The 21,459-nt window shown below is 43.9% G+C and overlaps 1 protein-coding gene across 2 annotated transcripts in view; it reads left to right on the forward strand.

Annotated features, from left to right (window-relative positions):
* Nucleotides 1–21,459, forward strand: part of LOC132446698 (zinc finger protein 385C-like) — a 48,872-nt gene that overhangs the window by 8,734 nt on the left and 18,679 nt on the right. The window contains exon 2 of one of the 2 annotated variants that reach the window (XM_060037128.1): nucleotides 13,993–14,256. In XM_060037128.1, the coding sequence (XP_059893111.1) occupies nucleotides 13,995–14,256 (262 nt within the window). In that variant the 5' untranslated portion in view covers nucleotides 13,993–13,994. Of the gene's footprint in view, nucleotides 1–13,992; nucleotides 14,257–19,294; nucleotides 19,567–21,459 lie in introns of those variants that run through there. The other variant, XM_060037129.1, reaches the window with a different exon arrangement.

The following is a 21,459-nucleotide window of genomic DNA, read 5'->3' on the forward strand; positions in this document are numbered from 1 at the left end:
TGGTTTGGAATGACTACATGGACTGCATTCATATCGTGCTTTCCTAACCAGTGCGGCTGGTCAATGCCTCACATTCATCCATTCCAATAGTCATTCATAAACCGTGATGGCGGTGTCAACAAAGAGCTCATCGTTAGCAGCTAGGGTCTGGTACCTTAACCGTATGCTGAAGGAGCTGAATAATAACTCGGTAGTAGACTCTAGCTAATTGCTGGTAAGAGCCAATTTAGCAACTAGTTAATACTAGCATGTATTTACAAGACGACATGCACGGCAGCAGTAACTTGGCTGGCATGCTAATCTGGGCTAATGGTTTGAGGGTCTACTTGAAAAGAGAAACTGATACTTCTGAAGTGTCCATCAGACTTTGCTGGTTAGGTGATGATATACTTCTATAAAATAATACTACAATATTGTTCTCTTCATTTTAGTTGATGATACGTTTGGTTGTTCGGTTCCATCACAGAAAAACGGACAACATCAGTTTTTGTTATTCCGTTTTAAGTAAGAGTGTGTGTGTGTGTGTGTGTGTGTGTGTGTGTGTGTGTGTGTGTGTGTGTGTGTGTGTGTGTGTGTGTGTGTGTGTGTGTGTGTGTGTGTGTGCGTGCGTGTGTCTGTGTGTGTGTGTGTGTGTGTGTGTGTGTGTGTGTGTTTGAGAGAGTGAGAGTGAGGTGAGTGTGTTCCTATTTTTGGACTAGATACCAGGGTCATCTCTTAGTGACTTGGAGAGAGAGGAGTAGAGTGGATGTTTTGACCGGTAGAACCGTCACCAAGGTCAAGTCTCTCCATAGTCCCCCCCCCTCGCCCCACTTCTCAGCACCCTGCAGCCGGTCATCTCCTGAGCTGCCTACACGCAGTATGCAGAGCTCTCTTCTCTGGGGATGTGTGAGCCCGCTCTCTCCCAGACACCGGGCTAATATGTTCTGGGACACCACTGTAACTCATCGCTGGTTCTGCCAGTCTTTCTGTCTGTCTGCCTGTCTGTCTGTCTTTGTCTTTGGCTGCCTCTTTGTATGTCTCTTTGATTGTCTGCCTGTCTGAATCTTCGTCTGTCTTTTGGTCTCTGATCTGTCTGCATGACTGCATGACTGCCTACCTGTCTGTCTGTCTGTCTGTCTGTCTGTCTGTCTGTCTGTCTGTCTGTCTGTCTGTCTGTCTGTCTGTCTGTCTGTCTGTCTGTCTGTCTGTCTGTCTGTCTGTCTGTCTGTCTGTCTGTCTGTCTGTCTGTCTGTCTGTCTGTCTGTCTGTCTGTCTGTCTGTCTGTCTGTCTGTCTGTTTGTTGGTTCCCTCTGTCGGTTAGTCAGTTCATATATCATCCCTCTTTCTATTCTCTATTTGATCTTTCCCTGTCAAATTCCTGGAAAATGTATTTTGAAGTTATTTCAAGGTATTTCCTTGAAATAAGAATGTTTTGTTTCAAATGGTTGAAGAACCTAGTTAATTACGTGAAGGTAATAACATGTGGTTTAATAGTATGGGTCGCTTTGAACAATTTACTTGAAACGAGAATATATTTTTCGCAGCTCTCTCTTAAATGATCATACATTATTTTATATTGGTTTTGTGTTGGTTGAAGATCCATTCAGTTCAGTTTCAGTTTGCAGCCAGCCATGACATCAGCTTTTGTTGAACAATTACAACCATCATTAATGCCAACAGCATGTCCACCTACATAACCCTTTATTGAGTGTGTAACATTTCTGTCTTCTGTCTGTCTTCTTAAAATGCTGTATTTTAAGCTTTTTTAGCACGGGGAGATGAACTGCCCCAGGGAACGGATGGAGGAAACGAAACCCATGAAGGATCTTAGCTGTCACAAAGCCGGGAAGGGGAAACAGCACAGAGTCACACTTAAACCTATATGCATACATACATATATACAAAAATATATACAGGATTAGGTTTTTGTCGGAAGAAATCACTTTCTGCACAAAATGGACCACAGTGATTTTGAGGTGAGAACATATGCCTTGGTTGATTGAGCCATGGTAGATTGGTATTATTGTTTATACATTTAAATGTTGGTAAATATCGGCTTCTAAAATGATGGCTGCAGTCATCAGGCTACATAGTGTAGTTTTTAAGAAAGCAGTACAATTATGCCATTGCAGGAACCAGAACGGTCGGCTCAGTAGCTATGAAGCTTGCTTTGTTATCAGACATATGTTTAAGAATCTAGAATGTATCTGGATACTATAACCACACACTCTAGCCATGAAATAGAATTTCTAGAACGCATGGCATACCATATAATGATAAAAAAAAATAACAACCTGAAGTTAATCTAAATCCCCAAATTTAGAATCTGGAATTTAGATGAACCGAATGTTTTTCTCCAAATTTAAATTATTAATTTGTTCATTTTGAAAAAAATTCTCCTAGGAATGTGATTTTCGTATACATTAACCAACATACATTTTCTGAATCACATTTTAGTATGTTTTAAGCAGATCTATAAATAATTGGGAAAGTTTTATTTTTTCTTCCACTTCACACATCATCCGAGCAATTTGCTAATTTTCCCTCAGGAGTAATAAGTACGCCTCGATCCAATCAGGTGTGCAAAGTGTTCTATGTGATTCAACACTGATACGAGAGAGAGAGAGAGAGAGAGAGAGAGAGAGAGAGAGAGAGAGAGAGAGAGAGAGAGAGAGAGAGAGAGAGAGAGAGAGAGAGAGAGAGAGAGAGAGAGAGAGAGAGAGAGAGAGAGAGAGAGAGAGAGAGAGAGAGAGAGAGAGAGAGAGAGAGACTGAAACTTTTGTTTGGAAATCGAAAATGCTAAGCCTTTTATCCCGACTTATCTGCAGAATGCCGGCATCTAGTTGACTGTAAAATGTAGGAAGCATCTTAGGAGGACATCATGTAGGAGGCACTTTACGGAGGAAGCCCTTTGCGCAGGAAGAATCTTGTGTAGGAAGAAACTGAGGAAGCAGCTTGTCAGGAAGCAACTTGCGAAGGAAGAACTGTGTGTAGCAAGCATTCTATGTAAGAAGCATGATTTGTAGGATGAATTTTGCATAGGAAGCATCTTTGGTAGGAGGCATTTTGTGGATGAAGCAGCTCAGGATGAAGCAAATGGAACAACCTCAAGAAATAAGCAACCGAGGAAAAACCACTTCAGATCGGCAACACCTCGTTGGGACACACTTTGTTTGGAAGTACGAAAGAAACACAGGGAGGAAACAAGTAGGAAACACCTGGGAAGGAACTTGCTACACACCATGAGACAGCCCCTCACACATTGGAAACAGCGTTTGGGCGCATTGTGTGTAAGAAGCATCGTAGGAGACACCCAGACTGATACACCTCCATGGAATGCTCACTGAGTGGAGAATGACAATACTGGGTAGAAAGCACCAGAGGATTAACTGGGCCTACCTCCACCCTGCTTCATAGCGTTAGTGTGGAAGCAATACAATCGTCAATTCATATTGAGATGAATCATCCTCCATTTCCCCTCGGGGGATGAATTGAATGAAGTGTACACATAATAATAATAATAATAATAAATGAAATTTATATAGCGCTTAATATGGTACTCTAAGACGCTTTAAATATTGCCCTATCAAAACTATGTGAGACAGACTAGGAATAAAAGAAAAACAGAGGTTAAACATGAAGAATAAGGTGGGAGTTAGGTGGGGAAGGCTAGTGTGAAAAGGTATGTTTTGAGTGCAGATTTGAAAGAAGAGAGGGTTGGAGAGACTTTGATGTGGGAGGGGATCTATCTACCCATCTACCAGTCCATTGTGATATGGGTCATACATTTTAAAAACGGTAGTTTTTAAAAAAAAATCTTATAATAAGAAAAAAAACACTGAACTCGTCACACGCTTCATAATCTGCATACCAATGAGCCGTTGGCCATTAGTTTAAGTCGAGGCGGGCTAATATTGGTGAAGTGTGAATAGACGGCTGGCTGGATTCCTTTGTGACGCGGTCCATTATCGGTGTAGTCTCATTACCCAATCAGTCTTCCATCTCTCTCTTAGCGGTCTGCATAATGATGACAGCCCTTATCTCCCCCCCCCCCCTCCCCTGGCCTGCTCTCATCACAGCCAGGATATTTGGCTAGCGGCCCCCCGGTCCTGGCCAGGGATTCCCTGGGCCCGTTCCACTTTGAAAGGCCATGTACCTCTGGACGGTGTGTGTATTTATATATATATGTATGAATTTGGTTTGAGGGTTTTGTCCGTCAACAGATCTCTCGGTTGATTTGGAAGGCCAGCCCCCAGCAGCACTCTTCGTTTATTAGTCATCAGCGCTAGGGTCGTGATCATCACCGCCCACTTAGCGCCACACTCCACACCACAGACATACGCTCCCCGGGAAAACACCCAGCTGGGACGCTGGTAGCCGTAAGGTAGCCTAGCTCTGGTTAGTCTAGCGCCCCCTCCATAGGAACAGTGAGTAAACATTGTCCTTTACACAGAGAAATAGCTTATCTGATAGGATTTCAGAACGCATGTGTGTCCATGGATCCGTGTTTGTCTGTCTTTATGTTTTTTGTGTGTGTACATTTAAGTCATTTGTGTGTATATATCGATATATCGAAGTGTGTGTGTGTATTGTATACTGTGTATGTATATGTAGTGTGTGTGTGTGTGTGTGTGTGTGTGTGTGTGTGTGTGTGTGTGTGTGTGTGTGTACACCGTGTCTGTGTGTGGCTATGTACTGTGTGTGTGTGTGTATTGTATACTGGTATATGTAGTGTGTGTGTGTGTGTGTGTGTGTGTGTGTACACCGTGTGTGCGTGGCTATGTACTGTGTGTGTGAGGGTCTCTGGGGGCCTCCATCCAGACCATCAGTAGAAGCGGCAGTGCGTGACCCTCAGATTGAGCTGTCGTCAGTGGATTGATGTCCTGCTGCGATCCGTGCGCCACCCGAGCGTAGCCACCGTCGCTAACCTCGCTAACGGCTAATTACAGCTCCATCATCACTGCGTGCACATGAAACTCCCAGTCCTGACCTACGACCCTGCGCTGATGCTAATTCCATCCCACTCACAGTGGTGCATTCTGATTGCTAACAGCTAAATGCTCTCCGATAGCTAATAGTTTTTTATTGACAATACTGAATTCATTAGTCAATAGCTAATCGTTTTGTATTGACAGCACTGAAATCCAATAACTTATAGTGAATATCTTTGTATTGATTCATGATTTGTCATTTGAATGTATTTCATCTTGGTTTTGGATCAGTGGGTTGATTGTGAGTTACCAGGATAGCATAGTGGCTAGGGTGAGCTGAAATGTAAGCCTACGGGGTTTGATCCCCACTGTCATCAGCCTGACCCCCCTACCTCATGAGCGGTATCAGAATTCACGGTACGGCGCTTTGGATAAAGCAGAATACAATGCATATATATATTTATATTTCCTTGTTTATAACCTCTGGCTGTAGTGGACATTTCTGAGCTGCCTTGGAGCTCACCCCCGGCCCTCTCGGCCTCCTTGCCTCCCTAGCCCCCTGCCTCTCTCGGGCCAGACGACCAATAGCACCTGATGTTTCCATTGGGATCAGACGAGTGCTGCGCCGGTCGTAATGTGGGGGCGTGGCGAGGGCATGCTTCAGTAGACGGGGGGTGAGGGCGGAGCAGAGGTCTGGTGGGGGGTCTGGAGAGCCTTTTTCACAGCAGTTTTCACGCATGAGCGATAAGATATGCGCGTGTCACGGACACGAGTGCATCAAGCCAATGGGGTGTGAAATTATTTTCTGGAGATGGTTTTGATTACTAGATTCGAGTTGCATTTAATGAACTGCACACACAAACAAGATACAGGGCGATTGGAAACGTGTACTGCAACACAATGTGACGAGTAGCACATCTATCTATCTATCTGTCTGTCTGTCTGTCTGTCTGTCTGTCTGTCTGTCTGTCTGTCTGTCTGTCTGTCTGTCTGTCTGTCTGTCTGTCTGTCTGTCTGTCTGTCTGTCTGTCTGTCTGTCTGTCTGTCTGTCTGTCTGTCTGTCTGTCTGTCTGTCTGTCTGTCTGTCTGTCTGCCTGCCTATCTATCTATCTATCTATCTATCTATCTATCTATCTATCTATCTATCTATCTATCTATCTATCTATCTATCTATCTATCTATCTATCTATCTATCTATCTATCTATCTATCTATCTATCTATCTATCTATCTATATATATATATATATATATATATATATATAATTCTTTATTTATTTATATTTTACATGGATTCCATTATATCAGGGTGTGTGTCTGTTTGTGTGTGAGTTTGTCCTCAAGCTCCATCTCTAATTAAAGAGCTGGCTTGTCACAAAGCTAGTCCGCCACTTTGTTTAACATCGGACCTTATCTCCCTCTCCCAGAGAGGTGTGTGTGTGTGTGTGTGTGTGTGTGTGTGTGTGTGTGTGTGTGTGTGTGTGTGTGTGTGTGTGTGTGTGTGTGTGTGTGTGTGTGTGTGTGTGTGTGTGTGTGTGTGTGTGTTAGGTGTCTGCACAAGAGATAATCTACAATACTGTGGCATTCTGCCAATGGAGACTGATGAAAGTGTGTGTGCGCGTGTGTATGTGTGTGTGTGTGTGTGTGTGTGTGTGTGTGTGTGTGTGTGTGTGTGTGTGTGTGTGTGTGTGTGTGTGTGTGTGTGTGTGTGTGTGTGTGTGTGTGTGTGTGTGTGTGTGTGTGTGTGTGTGTTAATCTGCATAGCACGCTGCTATAAGTAGAATCTAACTGTTATGGCCGTCATAATAATGTTATAACAATAACTCATGAACATTGCATGCTAGCTAGCTTTCAATACAGACTGAATTCAATCTTGATATATTATGCTGAATTACATTGATAAATAAAGAACCATTTTAGCTTATCTTGTTGAAAATATTAGTTTGCAGCACAAAGAAAACAGATTTTTGTGATGTTTTTTGTCTGATCATATTATTAATTAATTGCTGTCGGGGCGTGCAGAGAATTTCAGCAAATATGACACAATAAATTGCAATGACAAGCCTTAACCTCACTCATATTGTTAATGAGTAGTCGCATTTACGTTTGTATTTTGGTTTTGATTTCACTCTCAGGCTTGTCTAGGATGTAGACCTGCTAATAATTTCTCAAGAGCAGATACACTATTTTGTCCTGTTTAGTTCAGAATATGCCCAGACTGCAGTGAAGTAGCGGGTGAGTTTAGGGTACCTTGATCTAAGATTCCTTCCACAGGTAAGGCTGCAGACATGTGATATCAAACCCAGAACCTTTTGGCCGAAAGTGGGAGTCAAAGAGCCTAGGCACTAGACTGTCTACCAAAATGCATTTCTGAAACATGTGTTTCATAACGTGTATTTTATCTGATCTATTTATCTTCATGTTGTACTTTCCAGCACCATGAGCCAGCCAACTCCGATGTAACTACCCCTTTGCATCTGCTAATCCCACCGACAGCTATGTACATGACGTCCCTAAAAATATACACACCTTTGCTACTGTCCTCCCACACACCCTCCCAACGCTAAAATATAGCGTCTGCTCATCACAATGGCAGCCTTGGTTGCAGCTAGCTAGCTAGCTACAGCTAGCTCTATTTCTATGTGATGTACTGTATGCAACGTCAAGCTTTTTCAATAGTTTAAGCACCATGTTCAAGTGGCTAACACTATCTGAAGCATGTGTGTATTTGTTTGTGTGTGTGCGTGTGTGTGTGTGTGTGTGTGTGTATGTGTGTGTGTGTGTGTGTGTGTGTGTGTGTGTGTGTGTGTGTGTGTGTGTGTGTGTGTGTGTGTGTGTGTATGTGTGTGTGTGTGTGTGTGTGTGTGTGTGTGTGTGTGTGTGTGTGTGTGTGTGTGTGTGTGTATTTGTGTGTGTGTGTGTGTGTGTGTGTGTGTGTGTATTTGTGTGTGTGTGTGTGTGTTTGTGTATTTATGTGTGTGTGTGTGTATTTGTGTGTGTGTGTGTGTTTGTGTGTGCGTGTTCGTGCGCTCTTGTGTGTGTGTGTGTAGGCGACGGCGTGCATGTGATTGTCTGAATTGTCTGGGCTTGTGCTACATTTAGCTGCTGTAAGCTTGAGTCATATTTCCTTTTGGAACCGTCAACCTTCCAAAGGGCTTGCTGTTGTTCTCCTTGATCCTTCCACGTTGACACACACTTTGAGCTGTTTGTCAAGATGGTTTTTTATTAGAGCGCTTTTTTTAAATTATTTATTTGTTTTTTATTATCAGTTTCCCGTTTGTTGGCAGGGGGTTTGAGTTCTCACCAAACTCTTCGGATATTGAAACAATACACAAAAACACCAAACTCTCAGTCAGGCTCATGGTGCTTTGATTCTTAGAATGTCTTTGGCCTCACAATTCATACATGTAAAGCAAAGGTTCTGTAGGCAAGATTCAAGAGCTTAAATTTTAGTGTGATTCGGTAGAAATCCAATCTTTGGTAGTGATCTGTCATTACCTAGTGAAATGTTGTCGACTTCCCCGGCCTCTGAGACAATTAAGATCCCGGGCTGCTACCGGCTTGTTTCTGACCAATCAGAGTCTCTCTTCCCTGGTTGTTTCATGGAATCCTTCTCAATCAGAGGACTGTGAATGCAACACTTCTCAGTGATAGACAAACGTAGGGAAGGTGGGAGCAGAGGTTTCATTTTTATTACCCACACTTTAGATGGTTTTATTGTTCTGTCTTTGAAGTGATCTGGGGTGAGGAGGCCACCCTCTGATACAGTTTTATTCCAAATAGCCTGAAGCATTAAGAGATGAACCACTGCGTGTCCTCTCCCCGTATCCCTGCCCTTACGTGAAATCACCAATAGCAATAATCCATCTGTCCGTACGTCAACACGCAGTGGGAATGCATGTGTTCCAAGCCTGCTAGTACAGCCATCATGGTGGCTCCTTTGATGTGCGGATGTACGTGACAGGTCATTGGCTAACCATATAGCTTTTATTTATAGCCGTGGTATTTCAATTAACAGCGGAAAGCACCAGGTGTTTACGAGCGTCATGCTGGAAATGGATAGGTGTTTATTTTATAGAGTCCCGGAAAAATACCCAGCGACAGCAAGTCTTGATACATGCAAGCACACCCATGACAGATAGTCTACCTAGAGACAGGAGGGCAGGTTTTCCTCATTCTCCAGCTCGATGATTGTTCTTCATCAATGGCTTTCAATCACAGAAATCAGGAACAGAACTTCCATCTTTGCACTAAAGTTCATAATACTGGGATGACATTTGGTGCAAACTTTTATTTATTGCTACTTACAATATTGATAGTGCATATATCTTAGCATGGTGGGCCCCAGCAGAAATCAAACCACAACCCTGGCAGTGTTAATGCCTTGCTCTACAAGCTGACCTAGTCAGGATCAGTTGTGCTAGGCGGCCCCAACTATAATTGAATACTTTATATAATCTATTATAAGATGTTATATTATGAGATCAGCATTATCGGTAATTGTTTTCTGCTGCCCGCATGATCCCTACACTGACGGCATACTGGAAACAGCTGCTGTGTGTGTGTGTGTGTGTGTGTGTGTGTGTGTGTGTGTGTGTGTGTGTGTGTGTGTGTGTGTGTGTGTGTGTGTGTGTGTGTGTGTGTGTGTGTGTGTGTGTGTGTGTATCTGTGTTACTGTGTGAGTGTGAGAGAACTCAATGCCCGGGCCAATGTCATATCCAAATGTTCATCCTTCCCCTACTTCAAAACATCCCTCTCAGCCCTGCTGGCTCAACACCCTGACACACAGCTGCTTGTCACCATGACACCTGTCAATCAAGGCTCAAGCAGCCTCATGGATGTGTCAGGTTTAGTCTCGCCTCTTCCAGGAAGTACAACTAAAAGTTGAAGCTCGATATATAAACAATATGAGTTACGTCCAAACAAGATAAGATGGTACCTTATTCAAACAAGACAGGACATTTACTGTGAAACATATATTACCATACTGCTTAAAACTCTCCCCATCACCACCAGTGCAGCTAGCCGGAGCCGTTTCATTAGCTGCAGCAGATGGATGAATTAGCTAGCCTACGATGTGGAACCATAGCGCACCATGCCCTGCCACCACACTGATGGTAGCGCCAGCTGAGCCCAAATGGCCTCCAGAAGGTGCCCCTTTTTCTATCTATCCCCTTTTATGCTTGCCTAGCCAAGCATAGCGTCGCTTTGTGTGGCTTAGCATAGCTCAGCATAGCCTAGCCTAGCCACGTCTGACCTGACCGGACCTGACCTGACATGACCTGACCTTACCGGACCTATCCTTGCATATACTTATTTTAGGCTAGCCTTGCATAGTCTATCATAGCTAAGCCTAGTTAAGTCCATCATGGCCTATTGCCCAACTAAGTTTAGCCTAACCTAACCGGATCCAAATGCATAACATAACAGTATATATCATATTATATTATATTGTATTATATTATAGAATTTCAATATTATATTAAAAGTATAGCATCAGCAAATATGAAATAATATTATATTATATTGGCTATGGCTAATCTTTTAATAAAACATGAATGATATAATTTTTTAATACACATAGCTTGCCTCAAATTTCCTGTTAGCAGTTAGAGAACGGATTTTCAACACTTTCTTTTACTTGTGCTTTTTCACTCACACATCCCTCCTCAAGAAGCATGGCCTCATCCATTATCCTAAACATCCTCTTAATCACACACGCACACACACACACACACACACACACACACACACACACACACACACACACACACACACACACACACACACACACACACACACATACACTTAATGTCACTCACAGGTAGAGCTCTTCACGTACACTCATGTAATCAAGCACACAACTCTGTCTCTTAGCTGCGCTCCCCCAAACCAGCTGAGGAGGAGAGAACAAGAGAGAGACAGAGAGAGAGAGACAGAGAGAGAGAGAGAGAGAGAGAGAGAGAGAGAGAGAGAGAGAGAGAGAGAGAGAGAGAGAGAGAGAGAGAGAGAGAGAGAGAGAGAGAGAGAGAGAGAGAGCACCGAGCAACACAAAGAGACAGATAGAGAGAACCACAGAGTTGAATCAGCCACTTAAGCTGTGCTTTGTTATGCCTGCCTGTGATTGGCCAGTCCTATGCCGATAGCTCGGGTCCTCCTTGGGCTACTTGCAGGGGCCAAGCGGTGCTCCTCTTGAGTGGTAAACAACAGATAACTCGTGGTTGTTACCATGGTGCATTAGAGACGTGATGCCCCTTTATATTTATGCTATTTATGCTCTGTTGAGGTATAAGTTATGAAATGGTTAAGTAGTTGTGAGCCAGTGAAACCCAAATCCAGTTTTTGTTTGGTTTTAAACATGTTAAAATGCCTCATACAATCAATGGTTTCTTTCATTTAGAGAAAAGAATCCTATGTTTTTGCAAGTCTCCATCAACTAGTTGGAAACGTTGTAGTCTGCTCTCTCTGTTCTCTGTTCTCTTGGCCATGTCTTTACAAAGCTCCACCCACACAGAGAGGCTACAGTTCCACAGCAAGTGTGTATACATGTGTGGAGCTCCACCTGGGCGGCCGTTGATGTGGATGATCGCACCCGAGAGAGGGTTAAGGGTTAGACAGTGAATGTCTGAATCACTGTCTAACCCTCTAGCTATCTGCTAGAGAATGATCTTGGAGACCGGTCTCTATAGTGTTTTAAACAGTGAACACAGAGACGGGTCATTAAGGAATAGGTAGGGGTTAAACAGTGAACACAGAGACAGCTCATTAAGGAGCAGGTAGGGTGTAAACAATATAGAGACAGGTCATAAAGGAGCTGAGAGGGGTTAGACAGTGAATGCAGGCACAGTTCATTAAGGAATAGGTAGACAGTACAGAGGCAAGTAATGACCTGTCCCTGTACTGTCTAACCTAATCTGCTCCTTAACGTAAGGAGCAGATTAGGTTAGACAGTGAAGACAGGTGAATACGGAGCAGGTAGGGGTTGGACAGTGAATAGAGACACAGTTCATCAAGGAGCAAGTAGGGTTAGACAGTACAGATACAGGTCAGTCAGGAGGAGGTTAAGGCTCATGAGCACACGGGGGATTGAACCCAGGATGGGGCTGGAGGCGGAGAGGGGAACAGCGGCCGGCCACTATACGATGCTGCTGCCTAATAGCGGTAGAAACACCGGTGTTGTGGAGGGGGGCGGCGGGGTCTGGGTGTGACGGCCCCAGACAGCGAGGTTCAGCATCCGGCCAGCAGGCAGCTCTTCAGGAACCATTAGAGCGAACAGGCTGTTATGTATCTCCATTCCTGACCACCTCCTCATAAAGACGGGCATGTGGCTCTCTGCGTGCTCAGAGCTGTGCGCATTCCTGTGCGTACGTGTGCATAAACCAGTGCGTGTGTGAACATGTTTGTGTGTCCAGATGTGCACTTGTGTTATTGTGTCTGTGTGTTTGTGAGTGTGTGCGTGTGTGTGTTTGTGTGACTATGAGAGAAACACACAAACACACAAACGTGTGTTTGTGTGTAAACCTGTAGGCTACTTGTGTTCAGATGTGTGCTTGGGTTTTTTGTTTGTCGAAACCTGTGCATGATTGTGTGAATGTATATATGTGTGTGCGTGTGTGTGTGCGTGTGCGTGTGTGTGTGAATCTGTGTGTACTGTGTATGTTTGCGCATGCTTGTGTGTCACTGCGTGTTGACACTGTGGTGGTCTTCTCCAATGCAGTAAATACTCTGTAAGAGGGATACTCCATCAGCTCCATTACACACCGCAATCACAGCTAGCTAGCTAGCATAAGGCTAGAACAGCCAATGTAAGCCTTAGCCTCACTTCACTAAAAATATTATATTCTGTCCTTCAGCAAAGTCTGCTAATCCCTTGCTTTCTAGCATGGGGGAAGGGAGCGTTTATGTGGGTGTGAACCATCCAAGGCAGCCCACCACCCCCCACAGATCCTAATTGATTCAATTTTCATCAGAAAAGCCCTCAATTCTATTGCCCCATTTTTAGACAAGTCTGCATTGTGCTGGGGGCTAATTTATTCTGTCCGTCACCAGAAATTGCTGTGCCATTACAGGTATTACAGGGTGGTGTGCTCTCTCACAAAGGACCATCTTGTTTTCATGCCCGGGACATTTTGCTTACTGCTCTCTGATTGGTTGAGGTTAGAAGTAGCTCTTTAACAGCTTCTCTGCCTGCGTTTTCAGTGGTGTGTGCGTGTGTGTGTGTTTGTCTGTGTGTTTGGGTGTGTGTGCGTGTGTGTGTGTGTGTGTGTGTGTGTGTGTGTGTGTGTGTGTGTGTGTGTGTGTGTGTGTGTGTGTGTGTGCGTGTGTTTGTGTTTGTCTGTGTGTGTGTGTGTGTGTGTGTGTGTGTGTGTGTGTGTGTGTGTGTGTGTGTGTGTGTGTGTGTGTGTGTATGTTTTTGTGTGTGTGTGTGTGTGTGTGTGTGTGTGTGTGTGTGTGTGTGTGTGTGTGTGTGTCTGTGTTTGTGGTGATTTGCTCCAGATACGTTTTTTGACGCATTTAGATGCGTCAAAAACAGGGGTTTACACCCTTTAAAAAGAGACCAACGGCTTTACACACACTTCGACGTCCTTGACTACATTTCATTGGTCATTCTTTGAATATTGCACCTTGTTCTCTGTTAATGGCAGATTTGTGTGTGGTTCAAGTACGCATTGCAGCTGAGCTGATTTTCAGAGTGAGATGATTTTAATGAATTGTGGTGTAGTTCCAATAAAATATGCTGAAATAAGCAGACGGAGAATACACATAGATCTCCGACCACATCTGACTTAGTGGTGAATCTCTGCTACCCCCTGGTGGTATGTGTAGCTATGACATGCTGGGAATGTCTCTTCGCTGCACATGTAAAAGATACACACTCGCCCTGTCGATTATTAAGACAGAAACATCATGAAACCTTTTAATTTATGGAATAAGAAAATGTATATATTCCAGGATAATAGCTCTTTTAGTTGTTTAGTATAAACTTGTATATGAGATTGCAGATGATCGACACAAATTTGTTACATTTCCAATAAAGTCCCTCTCATGGCCTTTGACGCGTGACCTTTCGACCTCTCTCTTCAGACATGAAGTATCCCAAGAGCCCTGGTTGTCCGGACAACAGCCTTCCTCCCCGGACTCACGAGGAAGACGAGGACGAGGAAGGAGAGGACAGAGAGCTGGTCGCCGGGCGGCGGGCTAAGCGAGAGCGTCGCCAGGGCAACGGCAGTGCCACACCCTGCCAGGTGTGCAACATCCAACTGAACTCCTGGGCCCAGGCGCAGATCCACTACCGCGGGAAGACCCACCAGAGGAGGCTCCGCCGCCTCAGCAAGGCCGCCAACACAGGTTAGAACCCGCCAGAACCGCCCAGAACCGGTCAGAACCAGTTGGAACCACCCAGAACCAGGCAGAACCAGTATCAGTAAACACCATCCAGAACACGTCAGAACTAGTCAGAACCACCCAGAACCGGTCAGTACCAGTTGGAACTAGTCAGAACTATTTCGTATGAGTTATTACCAGCAAGAACGGGTCAGAACCAGTCAGAAACAGTTGGAACTTAATCAGAACTAGTCTGTATCAGTTATTACCAGCCACAATGGGTCAGAACTATTCAGTACCAGTTATTACCAGCCAGAACCATTTAAAACCAGTCCAAACCAATTAGAAATGGTTATACCTAGTCAGAGCAGTTCAAAGCAATTTTAAAACCGGTCAGAACTAGTAACTATCAATTAGAAAGAGTAAGAACCAGTAAGTAAGATAGTAAGAACAAATAGCCGATCAAAACCGGCCTGAACAGAATCGTTTATAAGACACACACACATACGCACACACACACACACACACACACATACACACACAAAAAGACAAATAACGCACACACACACACACACACACGCACGCACACACGCACGCACGCAAGCACACACACACACACACACACACACACACACACACACACACACACACACACACACACACACACACACACACACACACACACACACACACACACACACACACACACACAGTAGCTTCTGCCTTCTCAGTTCATATCAGTTCCCACCTCTTCAGTTCAACTAGTGCCCTATATACCATTACTGTTTAAGGGGGAAAACAGTTGAGTTGCATATACCGTTTTTTTTTTCAGTTGGCAGCCCCCTTTTGCCTCTAGCTTATAGACAGCTGTGCCTGGATCTCAACACAGTCTCTAGTAGCTGATTTGATCTATTAGACCAGTCCCACAATGATTTGACACCATAACAAAGCAAGCAAAGAAACGTGGACGCACTTTTGTTATTTCTGCAGCAATCCGCATGGAAAGAAGGCTTAAATGATGGAAACAAGGAATCTGATACCAACCTCTGACTGTTGAGGGAAAGCTCTGGGATTTTTTCAGCCTGGACCCTATTTTCCGATCATTCTGTCTCTAAGGAACTAATGCGGACAACATGTTATGCACGTTGCTAATCTTTGGAAAAAAAATTGGAAAAATAAACAATTCTTTTTTGGAAATTCCCCTGCTGATTAGCATCTTTGTTGTGCACACACGACCAATCATGGAAAGCCATGCCCCGATAAATGATTGGAGCTGCAGATTCTGTGCCTAACAAATCAAACCGTTCCTAAATCTGCCTTTAAAATCGTGATTTTAAAGGCCAATTGTGATCCTGATGCTGGAATGTTCCCGTAGAATCTACAGTGTATCGTAAAGAGTGTATTGATTATTCTGGGCCTTATCCAATATTGTTAAAGGTAATGGTAGGGTTTGAGTGGATGCTGGCGGTGTGAAGACATTGATGTTGCGGTAAGCCTCAACACTCACACAGCAGATTGACTGCTGGTAGTTTTAATGATGCTGCGTCGCACTGTGGCACGCCCTGAAGCTGATGGTCCCCTGGTTCACCCTGAAGGTTCAAACATAGGGTCAGATCCGGGTTAACCTAAAGATCTCATGTCACCATATGGGAACTGTATAAGATTGTTTTGCTGATATCTTTTATCATGTATCTTTCAATTATGTTGGAATAAAGTTCAATTAAAAATAATGTATAATTGAACAATTATATATGAGAGAGAGTGCTAAGCCATGCATGGATTAAAGCACATCTGTGATGCGTCAAAGGCACAGTGTCCAGTGTCCAAGCTAGTTAGCAGCTCGACCAATGGGGTCGGATCTAACTGCTGTATAACGTGCCAAATTTATCAATAGGACCAATATTACTGCAAAGGTTTGATAGCACTTAGAGTGTGTCACGCTATTCACTGAACCATTGACCCAGCTAGCTCATGGAGACTAGCCTGATGTCTGTTTCCAGCAGAGCGGAGCGCTAAGGGCTAAGCAGTGCTAAGGCCTCTCTGAGCCTTTCTAAACAGATGACTCAGAGCTGCCAGTGCGCCATATTTAGAGACTCTGAAAGGCATGGACATCCAATGAGATGAATGTGAATTCATGACCCGGCGATCTAACTCTCGGCATTAAACACAGTACTGTCTATTCTCCAAGATATCACATTTATTGATTGTATTTAATTGATGACACATTTTTCTCTTAAATGTCTTGTGTATAAATTATTTTAAAAACATGAGCTCATTTTATGACACTCAGAAGTGACCGATAAAAGACATTTACACAGAGGAGCAGCCTGTTGTAAGACTGTTGCCCACATTGTAATAAAGAGCTAAGTTTCTTTCGTCACACCTCATCCACCTACAATCTGTCTTCAAAAACACACATGCACATGCACAAACATACGCATACGCGCACACACACACACACACGCACACGCGCGCACACACACACACACACACACACACACACACACACACACACACACACACACACACACACACACACACACACACACACACACACACACACACACACACACACACACTATATAAAGCTGACAAATGAACCAAGATATACACCTAAACGTAGGCCGATACACACATTACATTCTATACTTGAATAGCAGCCACACATAAAATAATTAACATCCACACATTTGTATCTAACTCCTCAACTCTGACTCAGAAAATGTCATTTTTCATCCACGTGCGACCAAGACCAATGGGACGCACCTGGTGAATTAGCCTGACTCCTGCTATGAATCCCTGCAGTATACTGAGGCTAGCTGCTAGCAGCCAGGCTAATAATACCAATTCCCTCACCAGGGCTGAAACAACATTAGCCTTTCTTTAGCTGCTGTCGTTAATTGCTTGGATTAATAGAGGATCATGAAAAGAGGGCTAGGCCACACGCTTGTGGCCCTCAAAATAAGGCAACGGTACAACCAGGGCTGGTTTGGGTTGGCCTGTTGATTGGACTCCATGGTAACAGAGCGATGATACCGAACCAGACAACTGACTAACTGTTCTGGAAACCAAATTCACTGTCAGTCAATATTTTTTCCTGCCTCTACTATTTTCGAGTCTTTGGGTTGTCTTCTAACATATGTTACATACAACTCTACTTGACAATACATGCACCTAAGTGTTCAGTTTGAGCTGGCATATTAGGGCGTTGAGGGCGTTCACCCACTGCCCTTTCTGCTAACTGCGGGCTGACCTTAGGTGTAAATCTGTCAGCTCGGCCTTTGTCCTCCCGCCTAAACTGTGACTCATGTCACATACATGCATAAATAAATTCACACACACAGACAGACAGACAGACAGACAGACAGACAGACAGACAGACAGACAGACAGACAGACACACAGACACACAGACACACAGACACACAGACACACAGACACACAGACACACAGACACACAGACACACAAATGCGCGCATACACTCAAGCTCAGACAAACCCACACATATGTATAGCTATGCGTGCATGCATGTGTGTGTTGGTGTCACAGTTGCAAAGCATGCTGTCTATTTGCGTGACATTTCGGATGAGGGGTTTTAGGGCACACTGTGTGCAACAACTGGGTTCATTTAAATGGATTACGCTGCCTGGGGTTGAAATGATAACTATAATAACAACAACAGTATTAACACCTCAGCCGGCTCTGTCAATACAAACAGGCCAATCGAGAGCGAGAGACGATCGTATGCACAGAAGGCTTTGAGTTTAACCAGAAGAACCAACGTCAAGGATTCATCGAATGGTAATTCATGGTTTTGGATCAGGAGGTTTAAGTGTTGAAGGGTTTAAGGGTTCAGAACGCTGAGCTCCCACATGGAGAACACTCACGGACTTATCATACGGAGCCTGGTTAGTAAATACAGTAGAGTAAGTAGACTGCTCGGTTATTTTCTATTTTGTTCTGTTCTATAACTGCCTCTCGCACGTCCTTCCTTTGAGGGACTTTGTGTTTGACTTAAAGTCTGGGTAGAGTATGACTGGGAAGCGCTCACAGAGCTACCAACCAATAGGCTATGAACACAGAACTGGACTATTATTGGAAGAGAGGAACATCTGGGTGCTGTGATTAGGTACTGAGGGCTGGGTGAGCGTCATTGAAGGAGTTCTGCTTTTAAACTTTACTAGCTTCTTCACACATTTCACACAAAACATTCTAGTTTTACCCTCTGAAAAAATGTGTTGGATTTGGTTTCATATTTCTTTATATTTAAATACACATACATTTAAATATATATATAATTATATAAATATCTATATACCATTTATTCATGCAAATATATATAAAGAATTGTAGTAAACCACAATAAATAAGTCCAGTGATGCTAAGCCTGAGATGCCGTAGCAGGCGAGAGATGCAGCCTCAACAACTGCCCGAGGTGTAGACACGCGGCTGTGTGTGGCTCTTGGTGAATAGAGAAGGCAGGTGTATGCAATCATACGCAATCAGGCAGAACAGCAGAAACCCCACACCCCGGGTAAAAAAAGAAAAACATTGCGTAAAAGTACAATACATTACCTCGGTAACTTTTCCCGCCATTCACCACTCCGGTCTCTCTCCTCTCCATCTCCTCATCTCCCTCTTCCTCATCCTCCGTCTCTCTTCCTCGCTGACATATTTGCTCCTCTCGCTTCATCACTCTCCTCCTCATCCCCCTCATCACCCCTCCCCTGCCACACACGCACACACGCACGCACACACACACACACACACACAGACACACACACAGACACACACACACACACACAGACACACACACACATACACACACACACACATGCATATGCATGGGCACACACACAGACACACATACACACACACACACTTGTTTAAGCTGATAAACAGAGTGTGGTGGTTTTAATGGAACCGTGTGTATACTGTACATCGCATCGTTTAACCAGCCAATCGGATTACAGCTGAGGTGAAGCGTCATTGACTGATGTTCCAATTCACTGAGAGAGAGAGAGAGAGAGAGAGAGAGAGAGAGAGAGAGAGAGAGAGAGAGAGAGTTAAAGAGATAGAGTTGGAGAGAGGGCAAGAGTGAGAGAGAGAGTGAGTAAGGCAATCAGAGCAAGCAAAGACAGTGACATAAACTGATAAAGAGAGGAAAGAGAGAGAGGCGATCCAGAGAGGAGGAATTCTTGTTCAGTGGGTGGTTGTTGAGTGATCTCTCAGCTGAGTGGATCTTCTCTCATGGGACATTGCAACACAGCCAGGATAACTTTAAACCCAGCAGGCAATAGCACTCACCTTGCACACCCCTGGACATGCTAACAGGTAGGATCTTGTTGACATGGTGCTGTGCGCCTAATTCCTGTGTGTATATGTTTGTGTTTTTGTTAGGGTTAGGGTTTTTGTGTATTTGTTAGTCTGTTAGTGTTTATGTGTGTGCGTGTGCGTGTGCGTCTGTCTGTCTGTCTGTCTGTCTGTCTGTCTGTCTGTCTGTCTGTCTGTCTGTCTGTCTGTCTGTCTGTCTGTCTGTCTGTGCAAATGCCACGGTTATCCTGGTGTGTTTTTGCAGATTTGGTTGATTTAGCTAATTTAATTACCTCACTTTTTGGAGGAGGGTTGTGTGTTTGATGGTGATTTTCTATTGTCAACGACATCCTCTAAATGTTTTTATTTAAATTCACCCAGAGTCTAGCCAGCATTAATGTTTATGAGTGCAACAACGTTTGTGAGAGTGGTGTGAACGTTTCCCCTTCCAAACTACATTCTGACTCTGGAAATAGCAGTCTGCTTTAAAAAGCAGTCATACTTGCAAAGATTACAGTCTGCATTTCAAAATAACAGTCTGCTTTACAAATTAAAACCGTCCCAGACGTGCCAAATGTCTATTTGTTACTCTAATTGCCCTTGTTTGAAGATGTTAAGTGCGGGAGAGAGGGCGCGGGGGGGGGGGGGGGGGGGGCTGCCTTTTCTGAGACGCGGCGAGTCATTTTAAATCCTCAGTAGAAGAAAGGGGCTGATATCAACGTGCAGATGAATGGCAATTATGTGTTCCTCTCCCTGGAGAAATGTGCCCTGATTAGCGGCCATAATTGGAGGCTGTTAAACACAAAGCCTCAGTGGGGATTTTCACCAGGTCCCGCTTGAGCTGATTGGTTTTCCACCTGCAGGGGGGAGGCGGGAGGCCTGGGGGGGAGATATTCAAAGACGCATTCCCCTCACAGTTTGTTGTCATTCTAAACTTTGTTAGCTTGGCTAGCGAGAGTGCTTATCCCATATGTACTGTATGTTACATGCATAGAGGAATACGTATTTAGAAACATACGCGCACGCACGCGCGCACACGCACGCACGCACACAAACACGCAAGCACAGTCGCACACAGAGACATTTATATATAGATGCTTGAGCATTTAAACATAGACTCACACACACATAAATATAAAGATGCTTAAGCACTTATACAGCCTCATGCACACACACTCACACATACATACTTGGACTCATTGGGATTCTCATTTCTCATCATACATTATAATCTGCTGAATGTTGTTTTGGAAGCTCAATGGAATAGAAACCCTAAAGCGCATGTGTTGTGTACGAGTCTTTATATACTAAAGCCCTATGAAGAGTGTGTTTTGTTGGAGTATTCAAACACCAGAACACTATAAAGCATGTGTTGTGTTAGAGTCTTTATATACTAAAGCACTATAAAGAGTGTGTTTTGTTAGAGTGTTTATATACTAGAACACTATAAAGCATGTGTGTTGTGTTGGAGTCTTTACATACTAGAGCACTATAAAGCATGTGTTGTGTTGGAGTCTTTACATACTATTCTAAAAGGTTTAACAACTGCTTTCTCCTCCTCAACCTTTTCTTTTTTTGGTGGAGAACCAGCGCCACACAGTGGCCTTGAATATGTACTACAGCGTTTCTACTAGCTACTTGCGTTTTCGCAATGAGATGGAAAACGGAGGGGAAAAGATAGTTTTCCGCCCGTGTGGACAGGGCCTTAGAGTCAGAGCAGAAGACTGTCTGAAACCCTTCAGAGTGGATGTAGCATCGGAGGCTTTACCGACTAGAACACGAAGAATTAGATTGTTGAATTGGAGTCTCTGCAGGGCCTTTCGGTCTTCAAAGGGCAGATTGTAAATCAAAGGGAGCGATTCCATATCAAAGGGAGTGATTAGAGATCAGAGAAAGTTATTAGAGATCAAAGAA

Source organism: Gadus macrocephalus, chromosome 18 (assembly GCF_031168955.1).
Source record: "Gadus macrocephalus chromosome 18, ASM3116895v1".
Lineage (NCBI taxonomy): Eukaryota > Metazoa > Chordata > Actinopteri > Gadiformes > Gadidae > Gadus > Gadus macrocephalus.